This window comes from Engystomops pustulosus, unplaced genomic scaffold (assembly GCF_040894005.1).
Source record: "Engystomops pustulosus unplaced genomic scaffold, aEngPut4.maternal MAT_SCAFFOLD_153, whole genome shotgun sequence".
Classification (NCBI taxonomy): Eukaryota; Metazoa; Chordata; class Amphibia; order Anura; family Leptodactylidae; genus Engystomops; species Engystomops pustulosus.
The window spans coordinates 238385-255471 of record NW_027285033.1 but is presented as its reverse complement, the minus strand read 5'-3'; the positions used below and the strand labels follow the sequence as shown (position 1 = coordinate 255471).

At 58.4% G+C, this 17087-nt stretch overlaps 1 protein-coding gene across 2 annotated transcripts in view; it reads right to left on the bottom strand.

Annotated features, from left to right (window-relative positions):
- TMEM8B (transmembrane protein 8B) overlaps nt 1–17087 on the bottom strand; it is a 61711-nt gene that overhangs the window by 5785 nt on the left and 38839 nt on the right. For both annotated transcript variants that reach the window (XM_072131834.1, XM_072131835.1), the window contains 2 exons: nt 9962–10140; nt 9361–9507 (listed from right to left, as the gene is read on the bottom strand). In XM_072131834.1, the coding sequence (XP_071987935.1) occupies nt 9361–9507; nt 9962–10140 (326 nt within the window). The remainder of the gene's footprint in view (nt 1–9360; nt 9508–9961; nt 10141–17087) is intronic.

Below are 17087 nucleotides of genomic sequence, written 5' to 3'. Positions count from 1 at the left end.
TCCTGCCTGCTGATCCCCGCTCCCCTCTCTCCTGCCTGCTCATTCTCGCTCCCCTCTCTCCTGCCTGCTCATTCTCGCTCCCCTCTCTCCTGCCTGCCTGCTGATTCTCGCTCCCCTCTCTCCCGCCTGCCTGCTGATCCCCGCTCCCCTCTCTCCCGCCTGCCTGCTGATTCCAGCTCCCCTCTCCCGCCTGCCTGCTGATTCCCGCTCCCCTCTCGTGCTTGCCTGCTGATCCCCTCTCGTCTGCCTGCTGATTCCCGCTCCCCTCTCCCGCCTGCCTGCTGATTCCCGCTCCCCTCTCCCGCCTGCCTGCTGATTCCCGCTCCCCTCTCCTGCCTGACTCCTGATTCCCCGCTCCCCTCTCTCCTGATGCCCCGCTCCCCTCTCTCCTGCCTGCTGATTCTCGCTCCCCTCTCTCCTGCCTGCCTGCTGATTCTCGCTCCCCTCTCTCCTGCCTGCTGATGCCCGCTCCCCTCTCTCCTGCCTGCTGATTCCCCCTCTCTTCTGCCTGCCTGCTGATCCCCGCTCCCCTCTCTCCCGCCTGCCTGCTGATTCCCGCTCCCCTCTCCCGCCTGCCTGCTGATCCCCTCTCTCCTGCCTGCTGATCCCCATTCCCCTCTCTCCTGCCTGCTGATTCCCGCTCCCCTCTCCCGCCTGCCTGCTGATTCCCGCTCCCCTCTCCCGCCTGCCTGCTGATTCCCGCTCCCCTCTCCCGCCTGCCTGCTGATTCCCGCTCCCCTCTCCTGCCTGATTCCTGATTCCCCGCTCCCCTCTCTCCTGATCCCCTGCTCCCCTCTCTCCTGATGCCCCGCTCCCCTCTCTCCTGCCTGCTGATTCTCGTTCCCCTCTTTCCTGCCTGCTGATTCTCGCTCCCCTCTCTCCTGCCTCCTTATCCCCCGCTCCCCTCTCTCCTGCCTCCTTATCCCCCGCTCCCCTCTCTCCTGCCTGCTGATTCTCGCTCCCCTCCCTTCTGCCTGCTGATCCCCTCTCTCCTGCCTGCTGATTACCTCTCTCCTTCCTGCTGATTCCCGCTCCCCTCTCTCCTTCCTCTTGATCCCCTCTCTCCTGCCTGCCTGCTGATTCCCGCTCCCCTCTCCTGTCTGCCTGCTGATTCCCGCTCCCCTCTCCTGCCTGCCTGCTGATTCCCGCTCCCCTCTCCTGCCTTCCTGCTGATTCTCACTCCCCTCTCCTGCCTGCCTCCTGATCCCCCGCACCCCTCTCTCCTGCCGCCTGATCCCCCACACCCCTTCCTCCTGCCTGCTGATTCTTGCTCCCCTCTCTCCTGCCTGCTGATTCTCGCTCCCATCTCCTGCCTGCTGATTCTCGCTCCCCTCTCTCCTGCCTGCTGATGCCCGCTCCCCTCTCTCCTGCCTGCTGATCCTCGCTCCCCTCTCTCCTGCCTGCTGATCCCCGCTCCCCTCTCTCCTGCCTGCTGATCCCCGCTCCCCTCTCTCCTGCCTGCTGATCCCCGCTCCCCTCTCTCCTGCCTGCTGATCCCCGCTCCCCTCTCTCCTGCCTGCTGATCCCCGCTCCCCTCTCTCCTGCCTGCTCATTCTCGCTCCCCTCTCTCCTGCCTGCTGATTCTCGCTCCCCTCTCTCCTGCCTGCCTGCTGATTCTCGCTCCCCTCTCTCCCGCCTGCCTGCTGATCCCCGCTCCCCTCTCTCGCCTGCCTGCTGATTCCCGCTCCCCTCTCCTGCCTGACTCCTGATTCCCCGCTCCCCTCTCTCCTGATGCCCCGCTCCCCCTCTCTCCTGCCTGCTGATTCTCGTTCCCCTCTCTCCTGCCTGCTGATTCTCGCTCCCCTCTCTCCTGCCTCCTTATCCCCCGCTCCCCTCTCTCCTGCCTCCTTATCCCCCGCTCCCCTCTCTCCTGCCTGCTGATTCCCGCTCCCCTCTCCTGCCTGTCTGCTGATTCCCGCTCGCCTCTCCCGCCAGTCTGCTGATTCCCGCTTACCTCTCCTGCGTGCTGATTCTCGCTCCCCTCTCTCCTGCCTGCTGATTCTTGCTCCCCTCTCTCCTGCCTGCTCATTCTCGCTCCCCTCTCTCCTGCCTGCTCATTCTCGCTCCCCTCTCTCCTGCCTGCTCATTCTCGCTCCCCTCTGTCCTGCCTGCTGATGCCCGCTCCCCTCTTTCCTTCCTGCTGATTCTCGCTCCCCTCTCCTGCCTGCCTGCTGATTCTCGCTCCCCTCTCTCCTGCCTGCTGATGCCCGCTCCCCTCTCTCCTGCCTGCTGATTCCCCCTCTCTTCTGCCTGCCTGCTGATCCCCGCTCCCCTCTCTCCCGCCTGCCTGCTGATTCCCGCTCCCCTCTCCCGCCTGCCTGCTGATCCCCTCTCTCCTGCCTGCTGATCCCCATTCCCCTCTCTCCTGCCTGCTGATCCCCGCTCCCCTCTCTCCTGCCTGCTGATCCTCGCTCCCCTCTCTCCTGCCTGCTGATCCCCGCTCCCCTCTCTCCTGCCTGCTGATCCCCGCTCCCCTCTCTCCTGCCTGCTGATCCCCGCTCCCCTCTCTCCTGCCTGCTCATTCTCGCTCCCCTCTCTCCTGCCTGCTGATTCTCGCTCCCCTCTCTCCTGCCTGCCTGCTGATTCTCGCTCCCCTCTCTCCCGCCTGCCTGCTGATCCCCGCTCCCCTCTCTCCCGCCTGCCTGCTGATTCCAGCTCCCCTCTCCCGCCTGCCTGCTGATTCCCGCTCCCCTCTCGTGCTTGCCTGCTGATCCCCTCTCGTCTGCCTGCTGATTCCCGCTCCCCTCTCCCGCCTGCCTGCTGATTCCCGCTCCCCTCTCCCGCCTGCCTGCTGATTCCCGCTCCCCTCTCCTGCCTGACTCCTGATTCCCCGCTCCCCTCTCTCCTGATGCCCCGCTCCCCTCTCTCCTGCCTGCTGATTCTCGTTCCCCTCTCTCCTGCCTGCTGATTCTCGCTCCCCTCTCTCCTGCCTCCTTATCCCCCGCTCCCCTCTCTCCTGCCTCCTTATCCCCCGCTCCCCTCTCTCCTGCCTCCTTATCCCCCGCTCCCCTCTCTCCTGCCTGCTGATTCCCACTCCCCTCTCCCGCCTGCCTGCTGATTCCCGCTCCCCTCTCCTGCCTGTCTGCTGATTCCCGCTCGCCTCTCCCGCCAGTCTGCTGATTCCCGCTTACCTCTCCCGCCAGTCTGCTGATTCCCGCTCCCCTCTCATGCCTGCCTGCTGATCCCCTCTCCTGCCTGCTGATCCCCCCTCCCCTCTCTCCCGCCTGCTGATTCCCGATCCCCTCTCCCGCCTGCGTACTGATTCCCGCTCCCCTCTCCCGCCTGCCTGCTGATCCCACGCTCCCCTCTCCCACCTTTCTGCTGATTCCCGCTCCCCTCTCCCACCTGTCTGCTGATTCCCACTTCCCTCTCCTGCCTGTCTGCTGATTCCCGCTCCCCTCTCCTGCCTGTCTGCTGATTCCCGCTCCCCTCTCCTGCCTGTCTGCTGATTCCCGCTCCCCTCTCGTGCCTGCCTGCTGATCCCCTCTCTCCTGCTTGCTGATTCCCGCTCCCCTCTCCCGCCTGCCTGCTGATCCCCCCTCTCTCCCACCTGCTGATTCCCGCTCCCCTCTCTCCCGCCTGCTGATTCCCGCTCCCCTCTCCCGTCTGCCTGCTGATTCCCGCTCCCCTCTCCTGCCTGTCTCCTGATCCCACAATCCCCTCTCCTGCCTGCTGATCCCCTCTCTCCTCTCCTACCTGTCTCCTGATCCCTGCTCCCCTCTCTCCGGCCTGCTGATTCCCGCTCCCCTCTCTCGCCTGCCGATTCCCACTCCCCTCTCTCACCTGCCTCCTGATCCCCCGCACCCCTCTCTCCTGCCTCCTGATCCCCCGCACCCCTTCCTCCTGCCTGCTGATTCTCGCTCCCATCTCCTGCCTGCTGATTCTCGCTCCCCTCTCTCCTGCCTGCTGATGCCCGCTCCCCTCTCTCCTGCCTGCTGATCCTCGCTCCCCTCTCTCCTGCCTGCTGATCCCCGCTCCCCTCTCTCCTGCCTGCTGATCCCCGCTCCCCTCTCTCCTGCCTGCTGATCCCCGCTCCCCTCTCTCCTGCCTGCTGATCCCCGCTCCCCTCTCTCCTGCCTGCTGATCCCCGCTCCCCTCTCTCCTGCCTGCTGGTCCCCGCTCCCCTCTCTCCTGCCTGCTGATCCCCGCTCCCCTCTCTCCTGCCTGCTCATTCTCGCTCCCCTCTCTCCTGCCTGCTCATTCTCGCTCCCCTCTCTCCTGCATGCCTGCTGATTCTTGCTCCCCTCTCTCCCGCCTGCCTGCTGATCCCCGCTCCCCTCTCTCCCGCCTGCCTGCTGATTCCAGCTCCCCTCTCCCGCCTGCCTGCTGATTCCCGCTCCCCTCTCGTGCTTGCCTGCTGATCCCCTCTCGTCTGCCTGCTGATTCCCGCTCCCCTCTCCCGCCTGCCTGCTGATCCCACGCTCCCCTCTCCCACCTTTCTGCTGATTCCCGCTCCCCTCTCCCACCTGTCTGCTGATTCCCACTTCCCTCTCCCGCCTGCCTGCTGATCCCCCCTCTCTCCCACCTGCTGATTCCCGCTCCCCTCTCTCCCGCCTGCTGATTCCCGCTCCCCTCTCCCGTCTGCCTGCTGATTCCCGCTCCCCTCTCCTGCCTGTCTCCTGATCCCACAATCCCCTCTCCTGCCTGCTGATCCCCTCTCTCCTCTCCTACCTGTCTCCTGATCCCTGCTCCCCTCTCTCCGGCCTGCTGATTCCCGCTCCCCTCTCTCGCCTGCCGATTCCCGCTCCCCTCTCTCACCTGCCTCCTGATCCCCCGCACCCCTCTCTCCTGCCTCCTGATCCCCCGCACCCCTTCCTCCTGCCTGCTGATTCTCGCTCCCATCTCCTGCCTGCTGATTCTCGCTCCCCTCTCTCCTGCCTGCTGATGCCCGCTCCCCTCTCTCCTGCCTGCTGATCCTCGCTCCCCTCTCTCCTGCCTGCTGATCCCCGCTCCCCTCTCTCCTGCCTGCTGATCCCCGCTCCCCTCTCTCCTGCCTGCTGATCCCCGCTCCCCTCTCTCCTGCCTGCTGATCCCCGCTCCCCTCTCTCCTGCCTGCTGATCCCCGCTCCCCTCTCTCCTGCCTGCTCATTCTCGCTCCCCTCTCTCCTGCCTGCTGATTCTCGCTCCCCTCTCTCCTGCATGCCTGCTGATTCTCGCTCCCCTCTCTCCCGCCTGCCTGCTGATCCCCGCTCCCCTCTCTCCCGCCTGCCTGCTGATTCCAGCTCCCCTCTCCCGCCTGCCTGCTGATTCCCGCTCCCCTCTCGTGCTTGCCTGCTGATCCCCTCTCGTCTGCCTGCTGATTCCCGCTCCCGCCTGCCTGCTGATTCCCGCTCCCCTCTCCTGCCTGACTCCTGATTCCCCGCTCCCCTCTCTCCTGATGCCCCGCTCCCCTCTCTCCTGCCTGCTGATTCTCGTTCCCCTCTCTCCTGCCTGCTGATTCTCGCTCCCCTCTCTCCTGCCTCCTTATCCCCCGCACCCCTCTCTCCTGCCTCCTTATCCCCCGCTCCCCTCTCTCCTGCCTGCTGATTCCCACTCCCCTCTCCCGCCTGCCTGCTGATTCCCGCTCCCCTCTCCCGCCTGTCTGCTGATTCCCGCTCGCCTCTCCCGCCAGTCTGCTGATTCCCGCTTATCTCTCCCGCCAGTCTGCTGATTCCCGCTCCCCTCTCATGCCTGCCTGCTGATCCCCTCTCCTGCCTGCTGATCCCCCCTCCCCTCTCTCCCGCCTGCTGATTCCCGATCCCCTCTCCCGCCTGCGTGCTGATTCCCGCTCCCCTCTCCCGCCTGCCTGCTGATCCCACGCTCCCCTCTCCCACCTTTCTGCTGATTCCCGCTCCCCTCTCCCACCTGTCTGCTGATTCCCACTTCCCTCTCCTGCCTGTCTGCTGATTCCCGCTCCCCTCTCCTGCCTGTCTGCTGATTCCCGCTCCCCTCTCCTCCCTGTCTGCTGATTCCCGCTCCCCTCTCGTGCCTGCCTGCTGATCCCCTCTCTCCCGCCTGCTGATTCCCGCTCCCCTCTCCCGCCTGCCTGCTGATCCCCCCTCTCTCCCGCCTGCTGATTCCCGCTCCCCTCTCCCGTCTGCCTGCTGAATCCCGCTCCCCTCTCCCGTCTGCCTGCTGATTCCCGCTCTCCTCTCCTGCCTGTCTCCTGATCCCACAATCCCCTCTCCTGCCTGCTGATCCCCTCTCTCCTCTCCTACCTGTCTCCTGATCCCTGCTCCCCTCTCTCCGGCCTGCTGATTCCCGCTCCCCTCTCTCGCCTGCCTGCTGATTCCCGCTCCCCTCTCTCACCTGCCTGCTGATTCCCACTCCCCTCTCTCACCGTGTCTGCTGATTCCCGCTCCCCTCTCCTGCCTGCCTGCTGATTCCCGCTCCCCTCTCCTGCCTGTCTGCTGATTCCCGCTCCCCTCTCCTGCCTGTCTGCTGATTCCCGCTCCCCTCTCGTGCCTGCCTGCTGATCCCCTCTCTCCTGCCTGCTGATCCCCGTTCCCCTCTCTCCCGCCTGCTGATTCCCGCTCCCCTCTCCCGCCTGCCTGCTGATCCCCCCTCTCTCCCACCTGCTGATTCCCGCTCCCCTCTCTCCCGCCTGCTGATTCCCGCTCCCCTCTCCCGTCTGCCTGCTGATTCCCGCTCCCCTCTCCTGCCTGTCTCCTGATCCCACAATCCCCTCTCCTGCCTGCTGATCCCCTCTCTCCTCTCCTACCTGTCTCCTGATCCCTGCTCCCCTCTCTCCGGCCTGCTGATTCCCGCTCCCCTCTCTCGCCTGCCTGCTGATTCCTGCTCCCCTCTCCTGCCTGTCTGCTGATTCCCGCTCCCCTCTCCTGCCTGCCTGCTGATCCCCTCTCTCCTGCCTGCTGATCCCCGTTCCCCTCTCTCCCGCCTGCTGATTCCCGCTCCCCTCTCCTGCCTGTCTCCTGATCCCACAATCCCCTCTCCTGCCTGCTGATCCCCTCTCTCCTCTCCTACCTTTCTCCTGATCCCCGCTCCCCTCTCTCCGGCCTGCTGATCCCCGCTCCCCTCTCTCCTGCCTGCCTGCCTGCTGATTCTCGCTCCACTCTCTCCTGCCTGCCTGCTGATCCCCGCTCCCCTCTCTCCTGCCTGCCTGCTGATCCCCGCTCCCCTCTTCTGCCTGCCTCCTGATCCCCCGCTCCCCTCTCTCCTGATCCCCCGCTCCCCTCTCTCCTGCCTGCTGATTTTCGTTCCCCTCTCGATGCCCCGGAAGAAGCACATAGGCGAAACCCTGGGTCGGGCAAGGATTGGCATCCTCGTGGAGTTATTTGTGATATGCGCATTTTTTATCTACATATTGAGTGAAGGAGACTAGGACAGGAGTGAAAATACTGACGGTTTCTGGTCTGAATGGTGACTTGTACCTGAAAGTGATCCCTTGTGTTTGGTGCACAAATAAGGAGGAAACGTGCATGGATCGTCTTTTTCGTTTTTGAGCTCCGGTCACAAAAGAGTTTCTTCCCCTCTCTCCTGCCTGCTGATTCTCGTTCCCCTCTCTCCCGCCTGCTCATTCTCGCTCCCCTCTCCTGCCTCCTTATACCCCGCTCCCCTCTCTCCTGCCTGCTGATTCTCGCTCCCCTCTCTCCTGCCTGCCTGCTGATCCCCTTTCTCCTGCCTGCTGATTCTCGCTCCCCTTTCTCCTGCCTGCTGATTCTCGCTCCCCTCCCTCCTTCCTGCCTGCTGATCCCCGCTCCCTTCTCCTGCCTGCCTCCTGATCCCCGCTCCCCTCTCTCCTGCCTCCTGATCCCCCGCTCCCATCTCTCCTGCCTGCTTATTCTCGCTCCCCTCTCTCCTGCCTGCTGATCCCCTCTCTCCTGCCTCCCTGCGGATCCCCCGCTCCCCTCTCTCCTGCCTGCTGATTCTCGCTCCCCTCTCTCCTGCCTACCTGCTGATCCCCTCTCTCCTGCCTGCCTCCTGATCCCCCGCTCCCCTCTCCTGCCTGCCTCCTGATCCCCCGCTCCCCTCTCTCCTGCCTCCTGATCCCCCGCTCCCCTCTCTCCTGCCTGCTGATTCTCGCTCCCCTCTCTCCTTCCTGCCTGCTGATCCCCCCTCCCCTCTCTCCTGCCTGCTGATCCCCCCTCCTCTCTCTCCTACCTGCTGATCCCCCCTCCTCTCTCTCCTGCCTGCTGATCCCCCCTCCTCTCTCTCCTGCCTGCTGATCCCCCCTCCTCTCTCTCCTGCCTGCTGATCCCCCCTCCTCTCTCGCCTGCCTGCTGATCCCCCCTCCCCTCTCCTGCTGATCCCCCCTCCCCTCTCCTGTCTGATGATCCCCCCCCCTCCCCTCTCTCCTGCCTGATGATCCCCCCCTCCCCTCTCTCCTGCCTGATGATCCCCGCTCCTCTCTCTCTCTCCTGTCTGCTGATCCCCCCTCCCCTCTCCTGCTGATCCCCCCTCCCCTCTCCTGTCTGATGATCCCCCCTCCCCTGCCTGATGATCCCCCCCCCCTGCCCTCTCTCCTGCCTGATGAGCCCCCCCCCTCCCCTCTCTCCTGCCTGATGATCCCCCCCCTCCCCTCTCTCCTGCCTGATGATCCCCTCCCCTCTCTCCTGCCTGCTGATCCCCGCTCCTCTCTCTCTCTCCTGTCTGCTGATCCCCCCCTCCCCTCTCCTGCTGATCCCCCCTCCCCTCCCCTGTCTGATGATCCCCCCTCCCCTGCCTGATGATCCCCCCTCCCCTCTCTCCTGCCTGCTGATCCCCGCTCCTCTCTCTCTCTCCTGTCTGATGATCCCCCCTCCCCTGCCTAATGATCCCCCCCTCCCCTCTCTCCTGCCTGCTGATCCCCGCTCCTCTCTCTCTCTCCTGTCTGCTGATCCCCCCTCCCCTCTCCTGTCTGATGATCCCCCCTCCCCTGCCTGATGATCCCCCCCCCTCCCCTCTCTCCTGCCTGATGATCCCCCCCTCCCCTCTCTCCTGCCTGCTGATCCCCCCCCCCTCCCCTCTCTCCTGCCTGCTGATCCCCCCCTCCCCTCTCCTGCCTGTCTACCTATCGTTATCCTACCTATAAACATTTTATAACACAATATTTTAGATTAAAAAAAGAAATAAAGGGGCTAAATGCTTTACTAAATGTTTGGTTGCGGAACAAATCGTTTGCTTTTCAGTTATTTCCTATGGGGAATCTTGTTGTGAAATACGAGTGGAATACAAGCACAATTGGTCATACTTAGAGATGAGCAATGTCCTCCTCTCAGCAGCTCTGTCTAATGGCCGAGCAGCCAATCAGGCAGCTTCATTCCTCTGGCACCGAGGCAAGGCGGTGATTGGCCAGGTGAACAATTGTGGATCATCTGGGTTAGGCGGAGCTGCAGTGCCAGGACAACGCCACCGGGGAGACACAATGGAATAAGCCCCAACCTGTTTGATGATTGGCTGCAACCGCGCCATACTGATGACCGTCACCCACACAGACATGAGGGAACCAAGGAAATCGCAGAACTGCAACACGTCGTACTCCATGATACAGAAGACTACGATGCCAGGCTGGTCACAGGCGTGATAGAACTGCGAGAGAGCAAGAGAGGAGTGTCACACAGAGGCCGACGGTGACCCCCGTCACAGGCAGGGGCCGACGGTGACCCCCGTCACAGGCAGGGGCCGACGGTGACCCCCGTCACAGGCAGGGGCCGACGGTGACCCCCGTCACAGGCAGGGGCCGACGGTGACCCCCGTCACAGGCAGGGGCCGACGGTGACCCCCGTCACAGGCAGGGGCCGACGGTGACCCCCGTCACAGGCAGGGGCCGACGGTGACCCCCGTCACAGGCAGGGGCCGACGGTGACCCCCGTCACAGGCAGGGGCCGACGGTGACCCCCGTCACAGGCAGGGGCCGACGGTGACCCCCGTAATAAGCAGAGGCCGACAGTGACCCCCGTCACAGGCAGAGGCCTACAGTAACCCCCTTCATAAGTAGAGGCCAACAGTGACACCCCACCCACCCCCCAACTCCAATACTCACAGTGGAGAAGAACATGGTGAATATGTAGACAGAGGCCTCCAGGAGGTAGCGGCTGCGCAGGGCGATGAGGACAGGCGGCAGGAACATGAGATTACTGAGACAAAGGAGAAGAGTGGAAAGAAGCTGGAAGCCATAAGAGAAGGCCCGAGAGTTATCCGTGCAGCCCCAGCCACTCCAACCTGCAAGAGAGACAGAGCGAGACATCCGAGAGACAGACTGCCTGCACTCCACATGTCACATCCTAGAGACAGCCAGACTGCCTGCACCCCACATGTCACATCCTAGAGACAGCCAGACTGCCTGCACCCCACATGTCACATCCTAGAGACAGCCAGACTGCCTGCACCCCACATGTCACATCCTAGAGACAGCCAGACTGCCTGCACCCCACATGTCACATCCTAGAGACAGCCAGACTGCCTGCACCCCACATGTCACATCCTAGAGACAGCCAGACTGCCTGCAGCCCACATGTCACATCCTAGAGACAGCCAGACTGCCCGCACCCCACATGTCACATCCTAGAGACAGCCAGACTGCCCGCACCCCACATGTCACATCCTAGAGACAGCCAGACTACCTGCACCCCACATGTCACATCCTAGAGACAGCCAGACTGCCTGCACCCCACATGTCACATCCTAGAGACAGCCAGACTGCCTGCACCCCACATGTCACATCCTAGAGACAGCCAGACTGCCCGCACCCCACATGTCACATCCTAGAGACAGCCAGACTGCCCGCACCCCACATGTCACATCCTAGAGACAGCCAGACTGCCCGCACCCCACATGTCACATCCTAGAGACAGCCAGACTGCCCGCACCCCACATGTCACATCCTAGAGACAGCCAGACTGCCTGCACCCCACATGTCACATCCTAGAGACAGCCAGACTGCCTGCACCCCACATGTCACATCCTAGAGACAGCCAGACTGCCCGCACCCCACATGTCACATCCTAGAGTCAGCCAGACTGCCCGCACCCCACATGTCACATCCTAGAGACAGCCAGACTGCCTGCACCCCACATGTCACATCCTAGAGACAGCCAGACTGCCTGCACCCCACATGTCACATCCTAGAGACAGCCAGACTACCTGCACCCCACATGTCACATCCTAGAGACAGCCAGACTGCCTGCAGCCCACATGTCACATCCTAGAGACAGCCAGACTGCCCGCACCCCACATGTCACATCCTAGAGACAGCCAGACTGCCTGCACCCCACATGTCACATCCTAGAGACAGCCAGACTACCTGCACCCCACATGTCACATCCTAGAGACAGCCAGACTGCCTGCACCCCACATGTCACATCCTAGAGACAGCCAGACTGCCTGCACCCCACATGTCACATCCTAGAGACAGCCAGACTGCCCGCACCCCACATGTCACATCCTAGAGACAGCCAGACTGCCCGCACCCCACATGTCACATCCTAGAGACAGCCAGACTGCCCGCACCCCACATGTCACATCCTAGAGACAGCCAGACTGCCCGCACCCCACATGTCACATCCTAGAGACAGCCAGACTGCCCGCACCCCACATGTCACATCCTAGAGACAGCCAGACTGCCTGCACCCCACATGTCACATCCTAGAGACAGCCAGACTGCCTGCAGCCCACATGTCACATCCTAGAGACAGCCAGACTGCCTGCAACCCACATGTCACATCCTAGAGACAGCCAGACTGCCTGCACCCCACATGTCACATCCTAGAGACAGCCAGACTGCCCGCACCCCACATGTCACATCCTAGAGACAGCCAGACTGCCTGCACCCCACATGTCACATCCTAGAGACAGCCAGACTGCCTGCACCCCACATGTCACATCCTAGAGACAGCCAGACTGCCTGCACCCCACATGTCACATCCTAGAGACAGCCAGACTGCCCGCACCCCACATGTCACATCCTAGAGTCAGCCAGACTGCCCGCACCCCACATGTCACATCCTAGAGACAGCCAGACTGCCCGCACCCCACATGTCACATCCTAGAGACAGCCAGACTGCCCGCATCCCACATGTCACATCCTAGAGACAGCCAGACTGCCTGCACCCCACATGTCACATCCTAGAGACAGCCAGACTGCCTGCAGCCCACATGTCACATCCTAGAGACAGCCAGACTGCCCGCACCCCACATGTCACATCCTAGAGACAGCCAGACTGCCTGCACCCCACATGTCACATCCTAGAGACAGCCAGACTGCCTGCACCCCACATGTCACATCCTAGAGACAGCCAGACTGCCCGCACCCCACATGTCACATCCTAGAGACAGCCAGACTGCCCGCACCCCACATGTCACATCATAGAGACAGCCAGACTGCCCGCACCCCACATGTCACATCCTAGAGACAGCCAGACTGCCCGCACCCCACATGTCACATCCTAGAGACAGCCAGACTGCCTGCACCCCACATGTCACATCCTAGAGACAGCCAGACTACCTGCACCCCACATGTCACATCCTAGAGACAGCCAGACTGCCTGCAACCCACATGTCACATCCTAGAGACGGCCAGACTGCCTGCACCCCACATGTCACATCATAGAGACGGCCAGACTGCCCGCACCCCACATGTCACATCCTAGATACAGCCAGACTGCCTGCACCCCACATGTCACATCCTAGAGACAGCCAGACTGCCTGCACCCCACATGTCACATCCTAGAGACAGCCAGACTGCATGCACCCCACATGTCACATCCTAGAGACAGCCAGACTGCCCGCACCCCACATGTCACATCCTAGAGTCAGCCAGACTGCCCGCACCCCACATGTCACATCCTAGAGACAGCCAGACTGCCTGCACCCCACATGTCACATCCTAGAGACAGCCAGACTGCCTGCAGCCCACATGTCACATCCTAGAGACAGCCAGACTGCCCGCACCCCACATGTCACATCCTAGAGACAGCCAGACTGCCTGCAGCCCACATGTCACATCCTAGAGACAGCCAGACTGCCCGCACCCCACATGTCACATCCTAGAGACAGCCAGACTGCCTGCACCCCACATGTCACATCCTAGAGACAGCCAGACTGCCTGCAGCCCACATGTCACATCCTAGAGACAGCCAGACTGCCCGCACCCCACATGTCACATCCTAGAGACAGCCAGACTGCCCGCACCCCACATGTCACATCCTAGAGACAGCCAGACTGCCCGCACCCCACATGTCACATCCTAGAGACAGCCAGACTGCCTGCACCCCACATGTCACATCCTAGAGACAGCCAGACTGCCTGCACCCCACATGTCACATCCTAGAGACAGCCAGACTGCCCGCACCCCACATGTCACATCATAGAGACAGCCAGACTGCCCGCACCCCACATGTCACATCCTAGAGACAGCCAGACTGCCCGCACCCCACATGTCACATCCTAGAGACAGCCAGACTGCCCGCACCCCACATGTCACATCCTAGAGACAGCCAGACTGCCTGCACCCCACATGTCACATCCTAGAGACAGCCAGACTGCCTGCACCCCACATGTCACATCCTAGAGACAGCCAGACTGCCCGCACCCCACATGTCACATCCTAGAGACAGCCAGACTGCCCGCACCCCACATGTCACATCCTAGAGACAGCCAGACTGCCCGCACCCCACATGTCACATCCTAGAGACAGCCAGACTGCCTGCACCCCACATGTCACATCCTAGAGACAGCCAGACTGCCTGCACCCCACATGTCACATCCTAGAGACAGCCAGACTGCCCGCACCCCACATGTCACATCATAGAGACAGCCAGACTGCCCGCACCCCACATGTCACATCCTAGAGACAGCCAGACTGCCCGCACCCCACATGTCACATCCTAGAGACAGCCAGACTGCCCGCACCCCACATGTCACATCCTAGAGACAGCCAGACTCATACCTCCCAACATTTGTGAAAAGGAAAGAGGGACAAAATGGCGGCACCCGTAGCGTGCCGCGGCGATCCCCTAAGCCACACCCCCAATCACTCCCTGGCCACGCCCCAAATTTTAGCCATATTAAAATAATAAAAATCATCTCAATAAAAAAAAAAAAAGAATTATCCTCATTGGGATATGAACCCAGAACCTGCAGTGTCCATGTACAATAATAACACAGTGCCTCAACCCACTGAGCTATAATCTCTGTGATTAACCAGGTGGAGAATTTTGGTAACTAAGAACTATGACTATATCCTGCCTTAGGTAGGGGAAGATAGGAGCATGTGGCGCACAAAGGACCGGATGTAGATATTCTCCAAAAGGGTTTATTAGAAGGTATACATAGATAACAAGAGTATCACAACGCGTTTCGGGGAATACAGATCCCCTTTTTCAAGTGAAAGAAAATTCTGGAATACATCAAAAATGAAATAAAAATGAAATAAAAATGTGTATACATATAAAAATATATAAATATATAAAACTAAAAAGGAAGAGTAAACATACGGATTGGTAGTCAGTTGTACAATGTGTTGGTATATCACATAGATAACAAAATGAGCTGATGTATGGTGGATAAAGAGCTATAATGGCTGGAATACACATATATAAAGTGAAAATGAGTTGTTATAAATGTAGATGATGATGGATAATTGATACATCTTAAATAAATATATAATTGAATAAATAAATAAATAAAAACAAAAACAATTCATCAAAGTACAAGTAGAGATAGATAAATATAGATATACATATGTATAGTAAACCTATATAAAAGTAGAGCTAAAATAGATCATAGTCGGTTCGTTAGTTAAAAACAATCTATTGATAATTGAGAAAAAAACACATCTAAAAACACAATATAGACTTGGGTTGGGGGATTCCCTGCAGAACAGCATGGTGGTAGGGGAGTTAATATGCCTGTAATAGCTGGGAGAAAAGAGTAACGATGTTCTCTTACCAGGCTCCGGATGCTAATGAGGCGTGTGTGTCCGGAGTGTGAGCGCGCGTGGCGGCGCGTTGGGTTAAATACAAGCAGTGGAAGAAAGCGCGAGCGTGCGCGCATGCGCACTGTGTATCGGAGGCTGGCAGAATGACGGAGACCAATCGGTGGGTGTGTGAGTACGTAGGGCCGTTGCCCTAGTGATGTAAACAAAGAGGCGTTATTGGAAACAGAGAGCGGTGTATCGGAAACCGTTGGGGATGGGGGTGTTGAATGGAAATTTTGGACTAAGATAGGTATGGATTTCCCCACGCGCCACGCGCGCTCACACTCCGGACACACGCCTCATTAGCATCCGGAGCCTGGTAAGAGAACATCGTTACTCTTTTCTCCCAGCTATTACAGGCATATTAACTCCCCTACCACCATGCTGTTCTACAGGGAATCCCCCAACCCAAGTCTATATTGTGTTTTTAGATGTGTTTTTTTCTCAATTATCAATAGATTGTTTTTAACTAACGAACCGACTATGATCTATTTTAGCTCTACTTTTATATAGGTTTACTATACATATGTATATCTATATTTATCTATCTCTACTTGTACTTTGATGAATTGTTTTTGTTTTTATTTATTTATTTATTCAATTATATATTTATTTAAGATGTATCAATTATCCATCATCATCTACATTTATAACAACTCATTTTCACTTTATATATGTGTATTCCAGCCATTATAGCTCTTTATCCACCATACATCAGCTCATTTTGTTATCTATGTGATATACCAACACATTGTACAACTGACTACCAATCCGTATGTTTACTCTTCCTTTTTAGTTTTATATATTTATATATTTTTATATGTATACACATTTTTATTTCATTTTTATTTCATTTTTGATGTATTCCAGAATTTTCTTTCACTTGAAAAAGGGGATCTGTATTCCCCGAAACGCGTTGTGATACTCTTGTTATCTATGTATACCTTCTAATAAACCCTTTTGGAGAATATCTACATCCGGTCCTTTGTGCGCCACATGCTCCTATCTTCCCCTACCTAATCCTTAGACTCCAAACAGCCCAGTCCCCTGTGATTGGAGACCGTATCGGAGCATCGGCAGCCACGGACCCTGATATTGTACACCATTAATGGAGTTGTGCCCTATCAAGCACAACCCAACCAGGTGAGCAAATCCCTTAATCCTACAAGCGATACACCACCTTACAATATTCACCCTATGAGCGCTTCTTGTTCCCACTATCACCTTCTATATACTGCCTTGGTATATAGGGAGGGATCTTCTCAGATTATTGTAATTATTGAGATTATTATTATTATTATTATTATTATTATTATTATTATTGAGATGATTATTATTATTTTTACCATTATTAATAATCATCTCCATAATAATAAAAATAATAAAATTTATAATAATAATAATAGTCTGAATAATTACAATAATAACCTCTGAGAAGAGCCCTCTCTATATATCAGTGCATTAGTCTGTGTCACAATGTAACACTGGCTGATAACATGTCTTAGTTACCAGAAATCCTCAGCTCTGTATCACTGGGCTTGCTCTGGGGAACCCTAGGAGATGCAGTGACCATATATGGACAGATGCTGATCTGAAGCTGATGATGTGGTCCCTGCTCTCTGCTAAGCCCGACACTTCTCTGAAAAGGATTCCCTCCCGATGTCTGCTCTGGGGAACCCTAGGAGATGCAGTGACCATATATGGACAGATGCTGATCTGAAGCTGATGACGTGGTCCCTGCTCTGCGCTAAGCCCGACACTTCTCTGAAAAGGATTCCCTGCCCGATGTCTGTAGAAGCCATTCTGTACTGTGAGTTCAGACTTTCAAAGTATTTACTATGCGGACACAGCGCCGGGACACAGCGGGACCTGGGGGGAAAATCCGTGACAATCTCATAGCTGCCCGTGAAGCGGGGCAGAGGTACGAAAAACGGGAAAGTCCCGTCAAAATCGGGACGGTTGGGAGCTATGCAGACTGCCTGCACCCCACATGTCACATCCTAGAGACAGCCAGACTGCCCACACCCCACATGTCACATCCTAGAGACAGCCAGACTGCCTGCACCCCACATGTCACATCCTAGAGACAGCCAGACTGCCTGCACCCCACATGTCACATCCTAGAGACAGCCAGACTGCCTGCACCCCACATGTCACATCCTAGAGACAGCCAGACTGCCCGCACCCCACATGT